Below are 21,406 nucleotides of genomic sequence, written 5' to 3' on the forward strand. Positions count from 1 at the left end.
TCTCTGCTACAACGGCAAGGGAGAAGAAAAAGGGTTCGCACTCAAAAAGCGGAGAGTAGCTGGCTTGTTACGGCGGTTACTACCCCAAACCAAATGTGCCTGATACTTCACTTTCCATGCATATCCAGCATGGTTCTCTGCTTCATCGGCATGGGAGAAAGACTGATACATCACGCATTTCCAGCATAGCTCTCTGCTTCAACGGCAGGGGAAAAAAAACAAACCAAAAACAAAAACAAAAGACTGATGCTTCACGCATATCCTGCATAGCTTCAACGACAGGGGTGAAGAAAAAAAAAAGGATTCGCAATCACAAAGCGAGGAGTAGCTGGCTTGTTACGGCGGTTACTATCCCAAACCAAATGTGCCTGATACTTCACTTTCAATGCATATCCAGCATGGCTCTCTGCTTCAACGGCAGGGGAGAAAAAAAAAAAAAAAAACAAACCAACAAGGGCTGTACAACATAGTCTAGGTAAAACAAATAAGCATGGGTGTAGCTTGCTTATCGCGGCGGTTACTGCCCCTACTACCCCTAACTAATCAAGCTAGATATTTCACTTGGATGCAGCTCCATCACTGCTCTCTACATTAATGGTGGGGGTGGAAGGGGAATAGAACAAGGAGCTAAGAGAAACAGATAAGAATGAGAGAAAAAATGTGTGAGGCTTGCTGGGCAGACTGGATGGGCCATTCGGTCTTCTTCTGCCGTCATTTCTATGTTTCTATGTTTCTATGAAATGTTCCAAGGGACATGGAGGAAACAGCACTTGAGTAATGACACGCTTCATACAGTACAGTTCATGAGTGTGCCAGTTCAACTCTGAAACGAAGCAGCACTCTCCTATGTTACCTCCCTCCATACTTCTTTACTGGTATTGAAAGGACAAACAAACTAGGGTCATATCAGTTTGTTCTATACTTTCTTCACTTCAGATAGTGACTTTGCAGGGCATTTGATTTCATGAATAGGTTGCAGTGTAAGTCACTGTTGAACACAATCTGTATACAGATCTGATAGAGGATTTTTTATATTGAATGCTTATTCTCTGAATTGCCTCTCAATTCCACGTCCTAAAAGCCCTAGCCTTAGTTCTTGTATCAAACAAAAGGTCAAGGAATCGCCATATCTTCCAAGCTTTTTCCATGGTATCTAATAAACTTGCTCTCCTCTTCTGTTTTTGCTGCATTTTCAGTATCTAAATTACCCACATACTGTGTGTGTGTGAGGGGAGGTTGACTTATAAAAGAGCATTCAGCAGCACAAACAATCTCTGTCCCTCTGTCTTTGTAATCTTAGCTGTCATCCTAGCTCCCTCTGGGGGTTTACTTTATTGCACAATCATATTGATATATGGACTGGTAAATTCTAATGATTTATTCAGAGAGTTTGCAGTAAAGCCTTGGTCTTTCTGCCCCCATCAGGTTCCATGGAATAATTTCCCGGACGCAAGCGGATGAGGTTCTCGCCGGCGCAGAAGGTGCATATCTTATTAGAGAAAGTGAGCGTCAGCCTGGCTGCTACACTCTGGCATTAAGGTAAACAGGAAAGCCTGGCCTTGCTAACCTTTTAGTGATGATGTAAATATAATATAGCAGCATAGCCCTTAACACCCTCATTTGCATGTCTGCTGTGCCACTAACCAATGGCATAGCTGCTTTGGCAGGGTTGAATGACAACAATCAGCTGCACTAACATTCCAGAGTAAAAAACATGAATAGAGAAGAGCGAGCATGTTGTAGGCAGCTGGCTAAAAATGTTTCTGCGTTAAAGCAGCTATACTGGTAATTTTTTCATTTTTGGAGGGTTGTTTTAAATAATTCAAATGGCCTTAATATTAAGATTCCCTTGTCTTGTCTTGTGGCTTTGCATGCAGTTCCTACGTAAGATGTTAATCACTTAAAGTTTTGGAAAACACCTCCTCTGAGGGGCCCTCTTACCATTTTGAATCTGAGTAAATCTGGGCACTGTCATGCTTGTCCTGATCAGAACCACATGCATGCAGGCCTCTCACAGACACGTGTGAAACAGAAGCAAACATGGAGAAGGAAACTGTGGACTCAGGCAAGGAGGCATGATTATAATAAAAGGCACACAACTTTAGTTCCAAAGGTTTAAACACATAAAATATTGAATGCTTTAGGGCAATAAAAGGGAACTAAGAAATAAGACCAAAGGAGAGCCATAAAACAGGAAAGCTGATATTTTGGACATTGATCCAGATAGCACTGTGCAAATAGATCATGTAGCTAGTATTTTTTTAAAACTGTTTTACTCAGGTTTTTTTTTTCCAAATGAATACAATACGAAGGGAAATAAAGCATAACACAATATATGACCCATTTACAAATATGCCGTAGTCTTCTGAATCAGGGAGAGACGGTCGAAGTTGTCAAAATGCTGTCAGTTGCACCAAATGCATTATTGAGCCGTTCCTTTCTCCTAGGACAAGCAAGATGGTAGTCCTCACATGTGGGTGACATCATCCAATGGAATTTCTAGAAGCTTTGACCAGTACATTGAGTATGCCCAGCATGCCACTATCCATGCAAATTCCCCCTTCAGTCTTTCTTTTTCTGTGGTGCAATTGCCTTGAGGTTCGTGGAACTCTGCTCTGTTTTCTTGCGAGAAAAGTATTTTTTTTCTAACATTGGGTCCCCCTTCGCAGTCAGTGCCTCCTTGGCACGGTAGGTTAGAACTTCTGTTTTTCTGCTTCTTTGCGGTCTATTCTCAGCTTCTCGCCTCTCGGTGACCACCGGTCAACGACTGCACATCGGGTACTTTTCTATGGCGTCCGGCTTTCATTGGTGCCCCCAGTGCCTGTGGACCATGTCCATCACGGATCTGCATAAGGTTTGAATCCTCTGCCCTGGGGCCTTCGCACAACGTCCGAGGGTGTCAGCTGTTGTGATCAGATGACCCCCAAAGGCCATTGTGAATGCCTTGACAACATGGAGAAACATTTCGGTTTTAAAAAGTCTGCTTCATCTATGCCTGCTTCAGAGTCATCGAAGCCAGAGGGTCGAGGGGTGGCCCTTAATACGCTCCCTCTCGCCACTCCTTTTTCTGCTTCTTCAAAGGATCATGGAAACTGTGACTGATCCTCCATGATTTCACCGCTTTCCAGGACATCAGGATCCTTCACCTCCTTGGTGCTGGGGAAAGACTGGGCCAAGCACTGTGGGAGGTCCCGCAAGCATTGACACTGGTCACTGTCAATGCATGGCTCCAGTTCCGGTGTGGGTACTGGTGGCTGCTGTACTGCCACTGAAGAGACCCCGTTCCTCGGCAGTCCCATCCTCTGATGTACCCGGGAGTCCCACGTGTTCCCCACAGATATCGGTGCAGGACACCAAGCCACCTTGGAGGACTAAGGAAGAGCCGGTGACTAGGGATGTGCATCCGTTTTCCACGTATTTGTAATCCGCAACTTATTTTGTCCTATCTGTTAAATACGTGGGGAGGCGAAACGCATCGCGACTCCCCACGTATTTAACAGATTTCTGTTTTATTCGGCCTCCTAAATAAAAATTTAAACCCCCCACCCTCCTGACCCCCCCAAGACTTACCAAAACTCCCTGGTGGTCCAGCGTGGAGTCCAGAAGCCATCCCTGCACTCGTTTGCCGGTTTCATCATGGCACCGATAGCCTGTGTCACAGGGGCTACCGGTGCCATTGGTCAGCCCCTGTCACATGGTCACAGGCACCATCTTGTGCTCCTACCATGTGACAGGGGCTGACCAATGGCACCGGTAGCCCCTGTGACATAGTATGGGTAAAGGCTATCGGCGCCATTTTGAGTCCTGGCATCGGACGGCCGGCGTGCAGGAGGTCGCTCCGGGACCCCCGTTGGACCCACAGGGACTTTTGGCCAGCTTGGGGGGGCCTCCTCACCCCCACAAGACTTGCCAAAAGTCCAGCGGGGGTCCGGGAGCGACCTCCTGCATGCCGGCCATCCGATGCCAATACTCAAAATGGCGCCGATCACTTTTGCCCCTCACTATGTCACACATAGTGAGGGCAAAGGTGATCGGCGCCATTTTGAGGGTCCGGGACTCAAAATGGCGCTGTGGGTCCAACGGGGGTCCCGGAGCGACCTCCTGCACGCCGGCCGTCCAATGCCAGGACTCAAAATGGCGCCGATAGCCTTTGCCCATACTATGTCACAGGGGCTACCGGTGCCATTGGTCAGCCCTTGTCACATGATAGGAGCACAAGATGGCGCCGGTGACCATGTGACAGGGGCTGACCAATGGCACCGGTAGCCCCTGTGACACAGGCTATCGGTGCCATGATGAAACCAGCAAACAAGTGCAGGGATGGCTTCTGGACTCCACGCTGGACCACCAGGGAGTTTTGGTAAGTCTTGGGGGGGTCAGGAGGGAGGGGGGTTGTAGTTAATTTTAATTTTAGCTGGGACACGAATTTAACTCGCCGTATTAACACATTGGGGCGCCATACGGCCGAATGTAACGCATTTGCGCCCCGACGAATCCGAATCATGAATGCAACGAAACCTTTTGGCTGCACATCCCTACCGGTGACACCTCATCCCCCTCCTTCAGTCCAGGTCTCACCAGACTTTCAGGTTGAGTTGGACCGCAGGGTACAGATCGCGGTACTCAGAGCTCTTCGGATTGTTAGGCCCCCTCACCACCAGTCCCCATGCCGGTGCCAGAGTCTCCGCCATCTATTTTGGCACCTCTGCTTGAGTGTTTGGAAGTCCTGTTAGGCAATTCCTCTCATCAGATCCTCTGAGAAGGAAGATGCCGCCAGTTTCGCATTCCTGAGGTCTCGGTTCTCCGAGTCTTTACCTGGGCCCTTCGGCCTCTGACGACCCTCAGTCCCCTGATGTCGGGGGAACAGATTCCTGTGGTGCCTTCAATGCTTCCAAAGCCATTGGAGCTCAGGGCTGGAATCCCTCACAGGCCTTGCCCGCTCCGCGCTGGCCTTAGAGAGGAGGAAGGCCCTTATGACCTATGGGGGGGGGGGGGACGATTCCTCAGAATCTTTGTCCGAATATTCAGATGAACCCCTCTCCGAGCATTCCCCATTAGAGGAAAGGCATTGGTCCCCCACCAAGGATCTTCCTTTCACAGGGTTTGTCAGGGCCATGGCCGAGGCTATTCCCTTCCAGCTCCTTATGGAGGAGGATGCGTGACATAAGATGCTGGAAGTGCTCTAGTTTGTCGATGCTCCTAAGGAAATCATGGTGGTTCCCATCTTCTCCACATCTGGAGGACCTTCTCCTCCAGATGTGGGAGCACCCGATCTCTGTATCCCCCGGCAATAGAAAGGCGGATGCAACCTATTTGGTACAGCAAACTGTGGGGTTCGAGAAGTGGCACCTCCCCCGCTAGTTGGTGGTTGTAGAGTCCATCCTGAAAAAAGCCAGGTGCTCCCTGCCCATTCTTCTGCTCCCCTAGGGTGGGAATATAGGGAGCTCGATGCCTTGGGTAGAAAGGTCTTCCAGGGCACTATGCTTATCACCCGTATTGCCGCCTACCAGTTGTACATGACCCAGTATCACCGGAACCTATGGAAGTGACTCCAGGACCTCTCAGAGAGCCTGCTTCAACAGCAACAGGAGGCATTCTTAGCTATCGTCCTGCTGGGTTTAGAGGCTGGCAAACATGAGGTGAGATCCACCTATGATGTATTTGAAACTGTGGCCCGCGTAGCTGCGGTGTGCATCGGCGCCCATAGGATGGCCTGGTTCAGAGCTTCTGACCGCCATCCAGAGGTACAAGAAAAGCTAGCTGATCTCCTCTGCACAGGTGACAACCTCTTTGGGGATAAGGTCCGGGATGTGGTAGAGCAATTGAAGGACCACCATGACACCCTTCAACAGCTTTCCGCTAGCATTTCTGACGCCTCTTCCTCAACCAGGAAATCTTCCAGACCAGGTTCCGGGACGTCCTTCTATCGGCAGAGGAAGTATTATCCTCTGGCTTTTTGAGCTTGCGTGCCACGCACTAGCTTCGGGGGCCGCCCTCACCAGCAGCAAGCATCCAGACCCCAGCAAGCCCTGGCTACGGGTTTTTGACTGGCGGTGAGGGAGCACAAGTCACCCGAGTGCACCCCTGCTGCCGGATCCCCTAGTGGGAAGCAGGCTCATTGGCTTCGCCATCACTGGAAGGAGGTCACTTTAGATCGATGGGTCCTTACTATAATCCATCAGAGGTACCGACTCAACATCAGATGGCTCCCAGGGACCTCTCCCCGCTTGCCCATCATGGGGTTCATCCGCCCAGCAGGTCATACTTCAAACAGAACTCTTCACCCTTTTCGCAGCAGGGGTTCCTCAACCCCAGCAGGGCTGAGGGTTCTATTCGAGGTATTTCCTAATTCTGAAGAGGAACAGTGGCTTACACCCCATCCTCAACCTCAGGGCATTGAAGAAATTTCTCTTAAGAGAAAAATTCAAGATTGTCTCTCTGGGCACGTTGATTCCCCTTCTCAAAAGAGGAGACTGGCTGTGCTCCCTCAATCTCAAGGAAGCTTATGCTCAAATAGCCATCTTCCCTGACCACAGAAAATATCTCTGCTTTCTGGTGGGGAAAGCTCACTACTAGTACAAGGTGCTGCCTTTTGGGTTTGCCTCAGCCCCTCGCGTCTTTACCAAATGCCTAGCGGTGGTGGATTTGTATCTCAGTCATTGTGCGGTGCATGTCTTTCCGTACCTAGATGATTGGTTGATCAAGAGAGATTCCCACACAGGGGTGCTGAGTGCTTTAACCTTGACAGTGTGGACTCTACAATCCTTGGGGTTCTTGATCAACTACCCAAAGTCTCACCTCTGTCTTTCTCCTCAGCTGGACTTCTTAGGAGCCAGACTAGACATGGTGCAGGCAAAAATGTTTTTGCCCCACGATCGGGCTCTTACCCTCACCTCGCTGGCTGCCTTCATATGCAGCAGCCAGCAGGTGAATGCCTGCCTTTGCTTTGTTTGTTGGGCGCATGGTGGCTTTGGTCCATGTTACTCCTCTTGCCCGCTTGTGCCCGCTTGCCTTGCAGTCACAGAACTTCTGCGGGCATCTCTGTCCTGGTGGGAAAACCTTTCCAATTTGGAGAGGGGAATCCCCTTCCAGGTTGCTCCATCTCAAGTGGCCCTAACCACCAATGCTTCTCCTCAGGGCTGGGAAGCCCATGTGGATGGCCTCCACACGCAAGGCCTATGGATCGCTCACAAAGACTGCTGCCAAATAAACTTTCTGGAGCTTCGGGCAATCGTTACGCTTTATGGGCGTTCAGAGACTAGTTGTCGCACAAGGAAGTTTTGATCCAGACAGACACCAGGTGGCAATGTGGTATTGCAACAAACAGGGAGGCATGGGATCATTCTTCCTCTGCCACGAGGCAGTGTAGATGTAGTCTTGGGCCCTGTCACAGGGGATGTCATTGGGTGTGACATACCTACCTGGGACTCTGAACATGCTGGCGGACAGTCTGAGTAGCTCCTTCCAGCCACACGAGTGGTTTCTCAATCCGGAGGTAGCGGCCAGACTGTTTCATCGGTGGGGTAGCCCAGATGTGGACCTCTTTGCCTCCTTGTACAATTACAAGGTGAGCAGTTTCTGCTCCCTGTCACCGGGAGGGCGGATATCTGGCCTGTGACGCCTTCTCCCTTCACTAGGGGAGAGGTTTGCTGTATGTGTACCCTCCTCTCCCGCTTCTCTTGAAGGCCCTGCTGAAGTTTCAACAGCACAAAGGGACCATGATCCTCGTGGCGCCCTTTTGGCCCTGACAGATCTGGTTCCCTCGCCTGCGGGACCTGTTGGTCAGGGCCCCCATCTGGCTGGGGACCACGTCTGATCTGATCACTCAGAACCAGGGCACCCTGCGCCATCTGAACCTCCGAGCATTGGCCCTAATGGCATGGATGTTGAGCGCTTAGTCCTTCAGCCCTTGGCCTCTCAGAAAGTGTCTCCCAGGCGCTTGTGGCTTCTAGAAAGCCTTCCACCAGGAAGATTCTCCATCTTGTGAGCGGGGCATGGCTTAGATCCATTCACATGCCCCCTTCCCCAGCTGTTGGACTACTTGTGACACCTTTCTGTGTCTGGGCTTCAAACCAGCTCAATCAAGATTCATCTTAGTGCTGTTAATGCGTACCATTGGGGTGTGACTGGCATGCCCATATTGGGGTAACCCTTAGGTTGCTATGAGGGGACTGCTCCAGCTGAAGCCCCCTCTTCGGCCTCTTGTTGCCTCCTGGGATCTCAACATTGTCCTGTCGCGGCTCATGCATCCTTCCTTTGAGCTATTGCGTTCCTGTGACCCGAAGTTCCTCACCTGGAAAGTTATATTCCTAGTGACAATTACTTCGGCTCGTAGAGTCAGCGAGCTTCAGGCCTTGGTCACATACCCACCATACACGAAGTTCTTTCATGATCATGTGGTCTTGCATAGGCACCCTAAATTCCTGCCTAAGTTAGTGACTGATTTCCACATTAATCAGTCCATGGTTTTACCCATCTTCTTTTCCAGGCCTCATTCCCATCCAAGGGAACGGGCTCTTCACTCTTTGGACTGCAAAAGGGCTTGGCTTTCTATTTAGATCGCACTACCGGTCACAGGCAATCCACTCAGCTCTTTGTGCCTTTCGATACCAATAGACTGGGAGTGGCGGTGGGTAAACAGACTTTATCCAACTGGCTGGCCAGATTTCATCGCCTTCTGCTATGCGCAGGCAGGCCTTCCGCTGGTTGTCTGGCCGAATCAAAGTGCACTCTGTGTGGGACATGGCGACGTTGGTGGCTCATCTGCGAGCAGTCCCCATTGTCGAAATTTGCCGGGCCTCAACATGGAGTTCTCTTCACACGTTTGCGGCTCATTACTGATTGGACAAGGATGGGCGGCAGGATAGTGCCTTTGGTCAATCTGTCCTGTGCAATCTTTTTCAGATCTGACCCCAACTCTTCCTGCGTAGTGCCCCTGGTGGGAGCTAGGCATTCTCCTGTCGACCAACAGAGCCGCAGTTATTGTTGTGCCCATTGGCACTTTGTTTGGCATCTGTTGGTCTCTCTTGTTAATGGAGACAGCCTGGAGTTTGGTATTCACCCACCTGCTTGTCCTAGGAGAAAGCAGTGTTGCTTACCTGTAACAGGTGTTCTCCTAGGACAGCAGGATGTTAGTCCTCAGGCCCGCCATCCCGTAGATTTGGGTGGTTCTTCCGGTTTGTTTTATTTTTTTCGCTCGTACTTGTTTCTCTGTTACAAGACTGAAGGGGGATTTTGCATGGATGGACGGATAATGGCATACTGGGCATGCTCGGTGTGCTGGCCAAAGCTTCTAGAAACTTTGACAAAAGTTTTCTGTGCCAGGCTGCATTGGATGATGTCACTCACATGTGAGGACTAACATCCTGCTTTCCTAGGAGAGCCCCTGTTACAGGTAAGCAACTGCGCTTTACTTTGCACATGTAGCTCACATTACTACTATGTGATCTGGAGAGGAAAACTAGTACTATATTTGTCATTTCTAATGTACTACCAAAAGTAGCAGACTTGCACAGACATGCAGAAGAGAGTCCCTGCTCCATGGAACTTATAGTCTTAGTCAGGATAATTGGACACAACAAATGAGAGGCTTTGAGTTAAAATTAGCAGCCATGTGGGTTAAAGATGGGATTAACTGAGGAAGGAGACAACTTTAATGAGTAAAACAGTTGTAAGAAATGAGGCCTCTAGTCTCTTAGTCTATATAAGAGAAACTGGAATTGGGGGTGGGTGCGACTCTTGAAAAGACCTTAGACCATTTTGGAAAAGCAACACACAAACTTCCTTTAGCCTCCCTCCAACCCTTGCCAAAAAAAAAGTCAGGTAAAACATTTAAAACCCAGGAGCAACCTTATAACACAGCAGCTCAGAGAGCGTGCGTGGGGCTCAGTGCTGGCACAAGCCCAGCAGCAGGATATAAAGAGCTCACACTGGTGCTGTGTCAGCCTTATGGTATATCCTTCCACATGTTAAAAATGTTTCCATGTTCATGGAAAAAAGTAGCATGGACTGTGATTTATGGCTCAATTAGAGTGTTCTTTCTGGACATTCTGTCGCCCATATAGAATGAAAATTGATCAGAATTGGATTTGCAGTTCAGTGTTTCACAACATGCTGTGCAGGGTTTGAATTTGACCTTTTTCTTTTTTTTTTAATTTTAAATAAAAGAATAAGCAATGACTAATCCAAAGGGAATCAATCCTACAGTCCTTCCTAACTGCCCTAATGTTGCTGTTCCTCTCTAAATAGGTTTGGCCATCAGACGTTGAACTACAGACTTTTCTACGATGGGAAGCACTTTGTGGGAGGGAAGAGGTTTGAATCCATCCACGATTTGGTCACGGATGGCTTGATAACGCTGTACATAGAAACCAAGGCTGCCGAGTATATTTCAAAAATGACCACGAACCCTATATATGAACACATCGGCTATGCCACCCTTCTCCGAGAGAAGGTGTCCAGGAGGCTGAGCAGAACGAAAAGCGAATCCAAGAAAGCAAGCGTGCCAAGTGAGGAGGGTCCTGCTGTAGAGAAGGTGAGATGCCAGGCTCCATTCTTCATTTGCTGCTTGTAAAATCTGTTCTCTATCAGGCCGATACAGAAAAGGGTGTTTGGGGGAAAACAGGTGCTCAGTGTTGGGCGCTTGCTTTCCTAACGTGCGCCCAATCACTTCTCCTAGGCGCACAATACTGTATTTAAATGAGGGGTCGCACTATAAAAGGGAGGCGCTATGGTTTTAATTTTACAAGCGTCCGTTTTCCTAACCTGAGCCACGGCACAATTTAAAAAAATTTTTTTTTTTTTTTTAAACTTTCGTTTAACCTTTTGGTTCCTCCAACTTAATATTGTCATGCTATTAAGTCGGAGGATGTACAGAAAAGCAGCATTTTCTGCTTTTGTGTACACTTTTCTGAGCGTGAAATGTGCGGATCAGCCACACTTTTTTTTTTTTTTTTACTGGATCCCAGGTGAATGACTAATAGCCTCATTAACATGCATTTGCATGTGATGAGCGCTATTAGTTTCGGGGGGGTTTGGATGTGCGTTTTAGACACGCTAAGTCCCTTATTGAATAAGGGGGGGTTGTGGTCGCGTGCCCTCAGCTAAGCCCACTTTATAGTATTGGCCTGTATGTGTCTTGTGCTCATGGCTTGGATCCTTTTTGTAAAGCAGCAAATGCCACACCCAAGGCTGGGGTGCCAAGCGGCACACTCTTTTTAGGTTTTCCACCATGCAGCCTCTTATGCCACCTTTCACAAGCGGGGAGTAAAATGAGATTGATGCTGAAATGTTTAAATTAGGATGAGGACATCACAGTGTGCATTGCTGCTGCAAGTGTTGCTTATTCTAGGTAGGAAAAAAGTTCAGGGGCCGCTGAAATGAAGCAAGATGAAAGAATTAAGGGAGCTCTGCTGTCTGTGTGATGTAGTAAATAGGATTGCTAATGCCTTGGATTTTCTCTAAGCAGAATGGTATTTAGGGGTAGTGTCTGTAAACCAGAAAAGGGGGTGGGATGAAATGTCCAGATTATAGCCCTCCAGCTAGCCGTGGACACACTCCTCTGATCTGGGTCCTGGTTTCTCTGATCTCTTCCTCATCCAAACCACGTCCTCTTTTCTCTTCCCCTCCAAGCCAGCTAGCCTGAGTTCTTGTCTGTTCCTCCCTGGCCTGCAGGAGTGTGGTATATTACTGTTTGCAGCCTCTGCCAACTGTCCAATAAATCCATCAATCCACTTCATTATAATCGAAAATCTAAGGGGCCCATCACACTTCATTTTTTCTCTGTTTTATTAGTTTATTTGTTGGATACTTTGTATAAATGGTTTGTTTATTAGAAAATTGTTGTTTTGTATATTTTATTGGTTTATTTGGTTTTTTATGCCTTTTTTATTTTTTTTATTTTATTGTGTACTAATGTCTGTGAAATTTCTAAACATAGTATTGTCAGCCACCTTGTGCAGCTTTGGTAATATGGCATAGAAATACAAAATAGTAAATAAATCAAATGAATACACAGGGTAGAGGAGGTTAAGTGGGAAGGAGAGATCAAATAGGGGAAGAGAGAGGGTCAGTGTGCAAACTTGAAGTGAGGAGAATGGGGATCAAACTGGGGTGGGGGAAAGAAAGATGGAGAGAGAAGCAAATGAGAGGAAGAAGGGTGGAAATATATGTAGTGAGGGCCAGAGATGGAGGGTTGGGACAAGGGGATGGGGAAATATTGGAAGAGGGAGGGATCTGGATGAGGAAGGTGCAAGAGAGATGGATGAGAACAAAAGGAAAGATAAAGAAAAAGTTGGCAGAAGGTACAGAGATAAGGGAGGCTGGAAAGGGAGACAGAATTGAAGCTGGAGAGAAGGGGAGTTTGGCTTGAGCAAGGGAAGGAAAACTGAAATCTGGGGAGGAGAGAGAAGAGGAAAGGAAATAGAATGAAGTAAAGAAACAGGACCAAGTAAGGGAGAGATGTAGGGAGTTTGAAAAAGAAGAAATTGAAGGCTGAGAGGAAATGGAGATAAAAGAGATGGAGTGATAGGAAGAGTGGGTCATGGCTTGGAGGGGACAGAAAGAGGAAGATGAAACCTTAGAAAGGGAGAAGAAGTTGGAGGCCTGAGACTTTGAGTGGACAGAGTTGGGGAGGAGGAAGCAGAAGAATGAGATGGGGAGAAGAGAGAGAAAGAAGTGACATGAAAGATTTTAAAGAGGTGGAAGGAGGAGAGATGGGGAGGGGAGTGGGTGAGACAGCAGAAGGAAAGGGAACAGAAATCAGAAGGAGGAGACCACGCAGATAGCTATGATCATGAAGAAAGAAAACAGTAAGATGAGGAAAGACAAAACAAAGGTGCAAGAGAAATTCCATAGCGCACATACTCTTAGCCAGATAGCAAACTGGCATTTCCTGGGGGAGAAAAACAGCCGACATACATGGCTTTTTCAAAGTATGCTGGCTATTTTATGCCTCCCGGCCGCCCACACAAAATAGCAAGTGCAAAGTACATGGATGCCTTTTAGCGCACATATTTTACATTAATATTGAAAGAGGAACTGCATACGTTGTTTCTCTTTTTGAAAATTGGTGTAACGTATGTGTGCTAAAAGCTCCTAGAAATTACCCTTATATGTACTTTGTTAAAAATGTATTCTTTGTTTTTTAATTCTACGCCTCTCCCTCCCTCCCATTACTCCCTTAGAGGTCTCTGTCACCCCTAGGCCATCCCACCACGCACACCAGATTAGAGGATCGCCGCCCCCGAGCGCACCTTCACTGCTGCTGCTCAGCTGTGCGGGGGGGGGGGGGGTGTCTGCTGTGCTGGCAGCTGCCTTCCCTCTCTCCCTGGGACTGTGCTCAGCCCCAAACCTGGATCCCTCACAGTGCAGTTCAGAGCCCTTGGGATTGAGTTACTTCTGTAGCTTTTATAGTCCGATTTGGTGCTGCAAGGTGTAGTATGTCCTGACACAGTATGCATCCTAATGGCAAGAGTGGCAAGGATGAGTCCCCTGTATTGAAAACACGGTCAGTGGAGATATTACACAACGCCTCCAAGCGTTCGGCGCTTTCAGATTGAAAGTTGGGAGCCCCAGTATCAAAAGCACGCAGCCGGCAGCAAAATATGCTGCTGACCCTCAGTCATTTAAAAATGTTGCAAAGACATTAGGTTTGAAGTCCCTGTAATTCCCCTGAGCCACAAATTCCCTTGAATGGATTGCTCTTTCTTGATTGGAGTGTCGCAAATGCCATCACACAACGTACATGCACCTGGACCAGCCGGGGCCTCCACGTTCCACTCCAGCTGCAGTGGGAAAAAGGAAGCAAGTTTAAAGAAAAAAAAAAAAAAGGTAGGCGAGCTGGCAGAAAATCATTACTGGCATAAAATAGTTTCTGCCACAGTTCCAAGCATGACTGCTTCCAGGCCTTGACAGAATAACTTTAAAGAATTTAAAAAATAGCGACGTAGCACTAAAAATTGTGAGTTGTACAGGGAGACAACTATCTAGTGGACCTGCTGGTGTGCTGCCAGGCATGCCCATCTGTGCCAAGGAATTTTTTTTTTTTTTTTTAAAGTAGTGTACATATGGAAAGCTTTAGGATGTTTGCTCTGAGCATTACAAGATGCTACATCATGGGAACACAATGCCAAGGTGCCAGGAGGGGGCAGTGCAGTCATGACTGTATTCTCCAGCCCTATGAATGAAATAATATGGTCTGTGTGCTGCTCCTTTTTACATGTGTAGAAATGTTACCAACTCTGTTGGCATATATTTGAAGAAAAGAAATTTTGCTGTCTCCACATCTGTGTGCAGGGATATAATATCAACTGAATCTGTATGTTGGAAGATCAAAGTTATCTGGGATCCCTTTGTATTTATTTACTTAATATAGACTTATTATCTACTTCCCCATCCAACATCTGACTTCCCAAAGTGATGTACATGGTTGAACCAGAGGCCTAATAAAAGCCATACACACAAACACAACAAACTGAATACAGACTGACCCCATTGGTACCAGTAAAATCATCCCTGGCCTCACCAGCCATTGGCCTCCTTTCAGTTGGCCCCTGTGACATAGTGAGGGCAAAGGCTATCAGCGCCATTTTGAATACTGGCAGCCGACGGCCTGAGTGCAAGAGGTCGCTCCCGGACCCCCGCTGGACTTTTGGCAAGTCTTGTGGGGGTCAGGAGGGTCCCCCAAGACTTGCCAAACGTCCCCACTGCTTCAGCGGGGGTCCGGGAGTGATCTCCTGTACTCGGGCCATCGGCTGCCAGTAATCAAAATGGCACCGATAGCCTTTGCCCTCACTATGTCACAGGGGCTACATGTGCCATTGGTCAGCCCCTGTCACATGGTAGGAGCCCAAGATGGCGCCGGCCATCCATTGCTCCTACCATGTGACAGGGGCTGACCAATGGCACCGGTAGCCCCTGTGACATAGTAGGTCAGAGGCTATCGGCACCATTTTGAATACCGGCAGCCGAGGGTTGAGTGCAGGAGATGGCTCCCGGACCCCCCGCTGGACCACCAGGTAGTTTTGGTAAGTCTTGGGGGGGGTCAGAAGGGTGGGGGGTTTGTTTAAATTCGCTCCTTTAGGTGGTCGAATAATTCGGCGAAGATTCGTTGTATTCGTGGGGAATCGCGATACGTTTCGCTTCCCCATGAATACAACGAATATGGCCCTATACATTGTGGATTACCAATTCGTAGGGAACGAATGCACACCACTAGTTTAAACCCTTTAAACACCTCAAATTTGACATGTCCGTTAGACACCGCCGATTCAGATAAGGGTTTTATTTGTGCTCCTTAAGCAACCCATACGGACCACGTTTCGAAGACGCTGATTTCTTCTTCAGGGGAACGGTCATGTTATTTCAACCGCACCGCCACTGAAGAATGTGTCCTAGGGTGGCATCGGTTTAACCAAAATGGACGGTTTTAACCATACATCGCTTTAAAAGAACTGTGCTTTATCTTTATAAATTTTCACGTTGAGCATTCAAACAATTTTTTTCAAAAAAAATATATTTGCTGCATGGATGGAGGGGGGCAATGATGAAATTATGGCTAAACAGTTGCATTCAACTGGTGGCCTCAAGTATATGAGCATTGTCTCTCTCATGCTGGTCAGTTGGGCTTTAACATCAGATGATTGTTCTGACAATATAATCACCTGATGGTGTTCATCTGAATGTGGACTGTTAATCAGTAGCCTACGTTCCTGCCAGTATGCTGACATTGCAATCATCTTAAAACCTCACAGTGCCAAAGGGTCAGCACAGCTGCACTTTGAGTTTAGAAATTGCTAGCGGTGCTGGCATGCGGGCGGGAGTGGGGCGTCCTGCAGACGTACGGCAGATTTTCATCGTTGCAGGTTGGGGCTGACTTTGCCGCAGGGGGGGGGCCTCTCTCCCTCCCTCCCTCCCCCCTCCCCGCCTCCCCGAGCAAGTAAGAACTTTGCTCCAGTAACGATTTGATTTTCTGTGGGGGGAGGGGGGACCTTCTTTACCCCTCTTCCCTCAGCATGGAGGGAAGATGATTATACAATGGGCAAGGGTTGATGCAGCAAACTGTTTGGGGTTTTTTTTTCCCCCCATGAGACTCAATGGAAGAAAAAAAAAAACATTCTGAGGCTCCTCCCCACAATAGCATCCGTGTTCTCGGGCCCCCTTTGCTCATTCTTAAAGCCCCCTCCATAGCTCTTCTCTAGGTAGTTACAGGATATGGTACGGTTGATTTTTGTGCAGAGGTTCCGGCGATTTCTCAAACCCCTAAACCTGTAAATAAGTGGTCTGCTGAATTTGGCACTGGCTTCACAGTCACTTTAATGACCGGGCTCTTTACAGATCTGTGTTCTCTTACAGTCAGTCCCAAACCGATGGAAATGCAAGTTAGGATATTATGTAGAAGTCATTATACCTCTGATAGGATGGCAAGAATAGGCAGTGCATCGTCTAATCTTGGGATTGCATGTAAAATTCATAGACGTACATTGCCACCTCATTATATGCTCTGTATGATTTCTGGGATATTATACTGTCATGGGTCCAGGCTGCAATCACTAATAAGTCCCCCCTTTTTGGGAGACTCATTGCTATTGGGTGCGACAACATGGGTGGCAGTGCTGCCTCGGGATTGTAATAAGTTTGCCCATATAGCTTTTATGCTAGTCAAGTTAATTAGCTATCTTAAGTTCTGGATTAAAGAGATACCATCACCAGTTCAGTGGTGGATTGCTCATATGATGGAGTGGAAGCAAAATTGACTATTTGGATGCTCTTTTTTTCATAAACATCCCACCAGAGAGTATTCTAATGCATGGTAATTATTTCTCACTAGTCTTTCTGCATAGACAAATGGTTATCCAGTAATACTATGATGTGATCTATTTCTCACTAGATGGTGATTGTGTCTGTGCGTGTGAATGGTTGTCCATCTGCCTAGAGTTTGTGTTGCTAGTTTACCAGCTGGATAATGTTAAAATGATGTGACAGCTTTGTTTTGTTGATTGTTGCTGTTCGCTTTTTATGACCTAATCTACTGTTGCATTGTTTAAATAAACATAAAAAATAACGGCCCTGTACCCTGATGAAGGTATTCCTCAGACTTATTGTGTGTAATTTTGAGGGTCTAATGTTTTAATTAAAGAATTTATAAAGTGTTTTCTTCTACTGATGTCTGTGTATGTGTGCCAAGACACACTTTTTTGCAGTTCAGGGAAAGTATCTCAGTTTTCGGCTTCTTTTTATTTTTAAAAAGTTTATTATTTGTATCACTTTTTCAGTGCTTGGACAAGCTCATTAGCAGAGCTGTTTGTATTCTGTTGCAGCCCTTCATTAAGGGGACGATCTGATTCTGCGCGTCATTTGCCACACGATAGAATGCAGATTGATCATCCTGCCACTAGGAGCAGGCACAAATGCCATGCGCTTAAGGAGTCCTTTCTGAATAGCTTGCCTAAATGTGGCAGCAAAAACATGCAGAAGTTACACCAATTTTCAAAGCAGTCTAGCATGCATAAATTTGCTTAGAAAGTTATCTTGGAAAAACTGCACACACACAATAAAACTTTTGGTGAATGTAGTTTTGACGAGAGAATTTATACGCAAGGAGGATAACTTTCAAAACTGCTCGCATGTGCCCATATGCGTTTGTATGTGGGTGCACGGTAATTTACTCCTGTATTTTTTTTCACCTGTGTGCAAATGATATGCGCATGTCATAAAATGAGTGCATACGTGCGCATACAGCCTAAAGTCCCCCCATTTCACCCAGACCTCCCACCCAGTCATTTTTCTTTCACTTTTAAGATGTTTGCAATGATTTATGCCAGATAATGGCCAGCTGCAAATATACGCAAGTAAAAGACTTCCATGCGTCACTTTGGCAGGTTGTAAAATAGCAACTTATGTGCGTAAATGTTGACCCCCTCCCCAGAACGCCCTGGCCCGTCCCTTTTTTTACATGCGTAAACTTACTTGTGGTCCCTCATATATGCGCATATGTTCTGTATTTTAAAATAGCACATATTCTCATATATACCATTTTAGGTGTGCACGTTATTTTTTACACATGCATCACTGTTTAAAAAAAAATGATATGCACAAGTGTCAACTCCATCCAGATGCCACCCTCTGGAATGCCTCGCCCCTAAATGCATAAAAGTACGTGCAGACAGCATGTGTGTGCATGGTTTTGCACACGTCCAGCTGCACAATTTTCTAAAGGCCATTTCTGTGGGTAAAGCACTACTTTACCTGCATAAATCCCTTTGACAATTACCCTTCTTAAGTAAAACAAACATGATAAAAGATAAAGAGGCTGGCAGGCACACCCATGTGTTGGAGGCGGGAAGAGAGAGTTCCCTTTTCTTTGCAAGTTAACCTGGGTGGCCTAGTAATGAAGCGAGATTCTTAACGCCGCAACTTTTTTTTTTTTTTAGTGTGTTAAAAATGCATCGGAAACTGGATTGTTTGGAAGCTGTGATTGGTGAAATTGAAATAGAAGATTAACAAAAAGCATCTATGAAAATTATTCAAAGTTGTTAGGACTGTGAGAAATTGCAAGAGGACCTTGCAAAACTGGGAAACTGGGCATGCAAATGGCAAAAGAAATTTAATGGGGACAAGTTCAAAACGAGGCACGTAGGAAAGAGTAACCCAAATTATAGCTACAAAATGCAAGGCTCCACATTAGGAGTCACCACTCAGGAAAAGGATTTTCAATGTATTTCGTTGATAATACATTGAAATCTTCTGCTCAGTGTGCAGCAGCAACCAAGAAAGCAAATAGAATGCTAGGGATTATTAGGAAAGGAATGGAGAATAAAACAGAGAATATCATAATGCCTCTGTATCACTCTATGGTGTCACCTCATCTTGAGTACTGTTTGCAGTTCTGGTCACCACATCTCAAAAAGATATAGCAGAATTAGAAAAGGTACTGAGAAGGGAGACCAAGATGATAAAGGGGATGGAACGATTCCCCTATGAAGAAAGACTAAAGAAGTTAGGACTCTTCAGCTTGGAGAAGAGATGACTGAGGGGAAGTATGATAGAGGTTTATAAAATAAGTGGAGTGGAATGAGGAAACGTTAATCACTTGTTTACTCTTTCAGAGAGTACAAAGACCAGGGGGACACATAATGAAGTTACTAGGAAATAGATTTAAAACTAAGAGAAAATATTTTTTTTACTCAACGCATAATGAAGCTCTGGAATTTGTTGCCAGAAGATGTGGTGAAAGCTGTTATAACGTAGTTGTGTTTAAAAAAGGGTTGGACAAGTTCCTGGAGGAAAAGTCCATAAACAGTTATTAATTGGAAACTGCATAGAAATGTCGATGGGTGGCTAATAAATTTAAAAAATAAACAAATAAATAAATAAAGCAGAGTTGCAGAAATCCACTTCCTACCCCTGGAATAATGATCTTGAAATCTGTCTTACCCTTTGGGATCCTGCCAAGTACTTGTGACCTGGATCAGCCACTGTTGGAAACAGGATCCTGAGCTTGATGGACCTTTGGTCTGACCCAGTATGGCAAATCGTATAGTCTTATGTTCTCATAATAAAGGTTGGCGATTGACCTATTTCCTTCATTGATATGTGCTGTCAGACCAGTGTGAGAATAATCAAAAAATGTCGTGTAGCACATGAGGTCACATCGGCAGAAGGGACCTATATTGTCTCAAAGCTCCTGCTCAGCAACACTTCCTGATTCTTATCTTGATCTGTTCAAAGGTATCATAGTCTGGTAAAAACCAGTCTAGTAATAATTTAATTATTACTAGACTGGTTTTTCCTCTTATAGCCTGTAGATTGATATCAACAGCTACTAATGCCTTGATAACAGATAACTAGCTCATGATTTATGAGTTACTGTTTTTCTGTCCGATGTGGTTCTACAGTTGATTTATAAGTGTTGCCTTAACATTATCACTATTTTACCACTGAATTTAGGTAAAAACAAAATGGGTAATGCTGATGATTTCATAGTTATGGGAGTTCTTGCCCTGCTTGATGCCAGATTATGCCAGATATGAGAGTACATTTTGGCTTTTAGAGATGTATTACTCCATTCTCTTGTAACCTGTCACTAGGTTTGAATTTTACAGAGTAAATGCTATAGTACACCTAGGGGCAGATTTTCAAAGGGTTACGCACGTAACCCCCGAAAAGCTGCCCCTGCGTGTGCCGAGCCTATCTTGCATAGGCTCGGCACGCACGTATGTCCCGGGGCTTTGAAAAAAGGGCGGGAAGGGGGTGGGTCCGGGGGGGCGGGACAGAGGCCTCCTTCGTTACGGCTGTGCCGGGGAATGGTGCACCCGGCAGCTGGCCAGCACGCGCAAGTTACGCCTGCCCAGAGGCAGGCGTAACTTCTGCAACAAAGGTCAGGATGGGGGTTTAGGGTAGGGGAAGGTGGGGGGTGGCAGAAGGAAAGCTCCCTCCGAGGCTGCTTCAATTTCGGAGCGGCCTTGGAGGGAACTGGGAAAGCCATCGGGGCTCCCTTATGGCTCGGCGCGCACAAGCTGCACAAGTGTGCACCCCCTTGCGTGTGCCGACCCTGAATTTTATAACATGCGCGTGGCAGCATGCACATGTTATAAAATCGGACATAGATTTGTTCGCGCCAGGTTGCGCGAACAAATCTACGCCCACACGTATCTTTTAAGATCTGGCCCCTATCGTTTTGTGCTTTCAAAGTAAATTTCATTTAATAAGCCAGATATGGGAGGAAAAATAGATTATACAGATCTCTTTATACGGTTGTGTAACCCCCATCCTGGGAGGCAGGCTAAACTCTGATGGGGCCATAAAACTATTTTTTGCTCTTTGGGGCTGGAATCTCAGGCTAGTGGCTAGCTCTCTCATGATCTCTTTCCCCAGGGCCTGGACCCTTTCTTTGAGGGGGGAGAGTGTATCTTCCAGGGCTCAGAGTGCTAATGGTGACTTGGATGCACATTTCTCTCTTTCTCTGGGAAGTGGTGTCTTTTTCCCAATGTGTATGCAGTATTGAGCCCAAAAAAACACGCCAGAGTCGCTGGGTTAGTGTCCAAATAAAATTCTTTACTGATGGGTAATTAAGTTGTGAAATGACAATGTTAAAAAAAAAAAAAATCCTCTGCTTCACAAAAATCTGTTCTCTTACAGTCTTTTCTCTCTCTCTGTGCATAACTCTCCAGACCAGGGCCGGGAAATTTCCACCCTCCGGTGTTTTGGATAAGTGGGGTTCCCAGGTGGGCAGGAAGTCCTTTAGCTGGGCAGAAACTCCCTTCCAAACTGGTGTAAATGGCAGATACTGTCCTTGGCAGAAAGAGTCAAATCCTCTATCTCCCCGGTGGGTGGAGACACTGGATGGGTGCACCCTGAAAGGGAGGGCCTGCATTTGAATGGTGTAATCTCCCCCATTCTCTAACCT

The 21,406-nt window shown here is 46.6% G+C and overlaps 1 protein-coding gene across 1 annotated transcript in view; it reads left to right on the forward strand.

The window, feature by feature from the left end:
• Positions 1–21,406, forward strand: part of CHN2 (chimerin 2) — a 480,978-nt gene that overhangs the window by 243,602 nt on the left and 215,970 nt on the right. Inside the window, exons 5-6 of the mRNA XM_029589197.1 lie at positions 1,426–1,539; positions 10,249–10,534. Of these exons, the coding sequence (XP_029445057.1) occupies positions 1,426–1,539; positions 10,249–10,534 (400 nt within the window). The remainder of the gene's footprint in view (positions 1–1,425; positions 1,540–10,248; positions 10,535–21,406) is intronic.

This window comes from Rhinatrema bivittatum, chromosome 2 (genome assembly GCF_901001135.1).
Source record: "Rhinatrema bivittatum chromosome 2, aRhiBiv1.1, whole genome shotgun sequence".
NCBI classification, from domain to species: Eukaryota; Metazoa; Chordata; class Amphibia; order Gymnophiona; family Rhinatrematidae; genus Rhinatrema; species Rhinatrema bivittatum.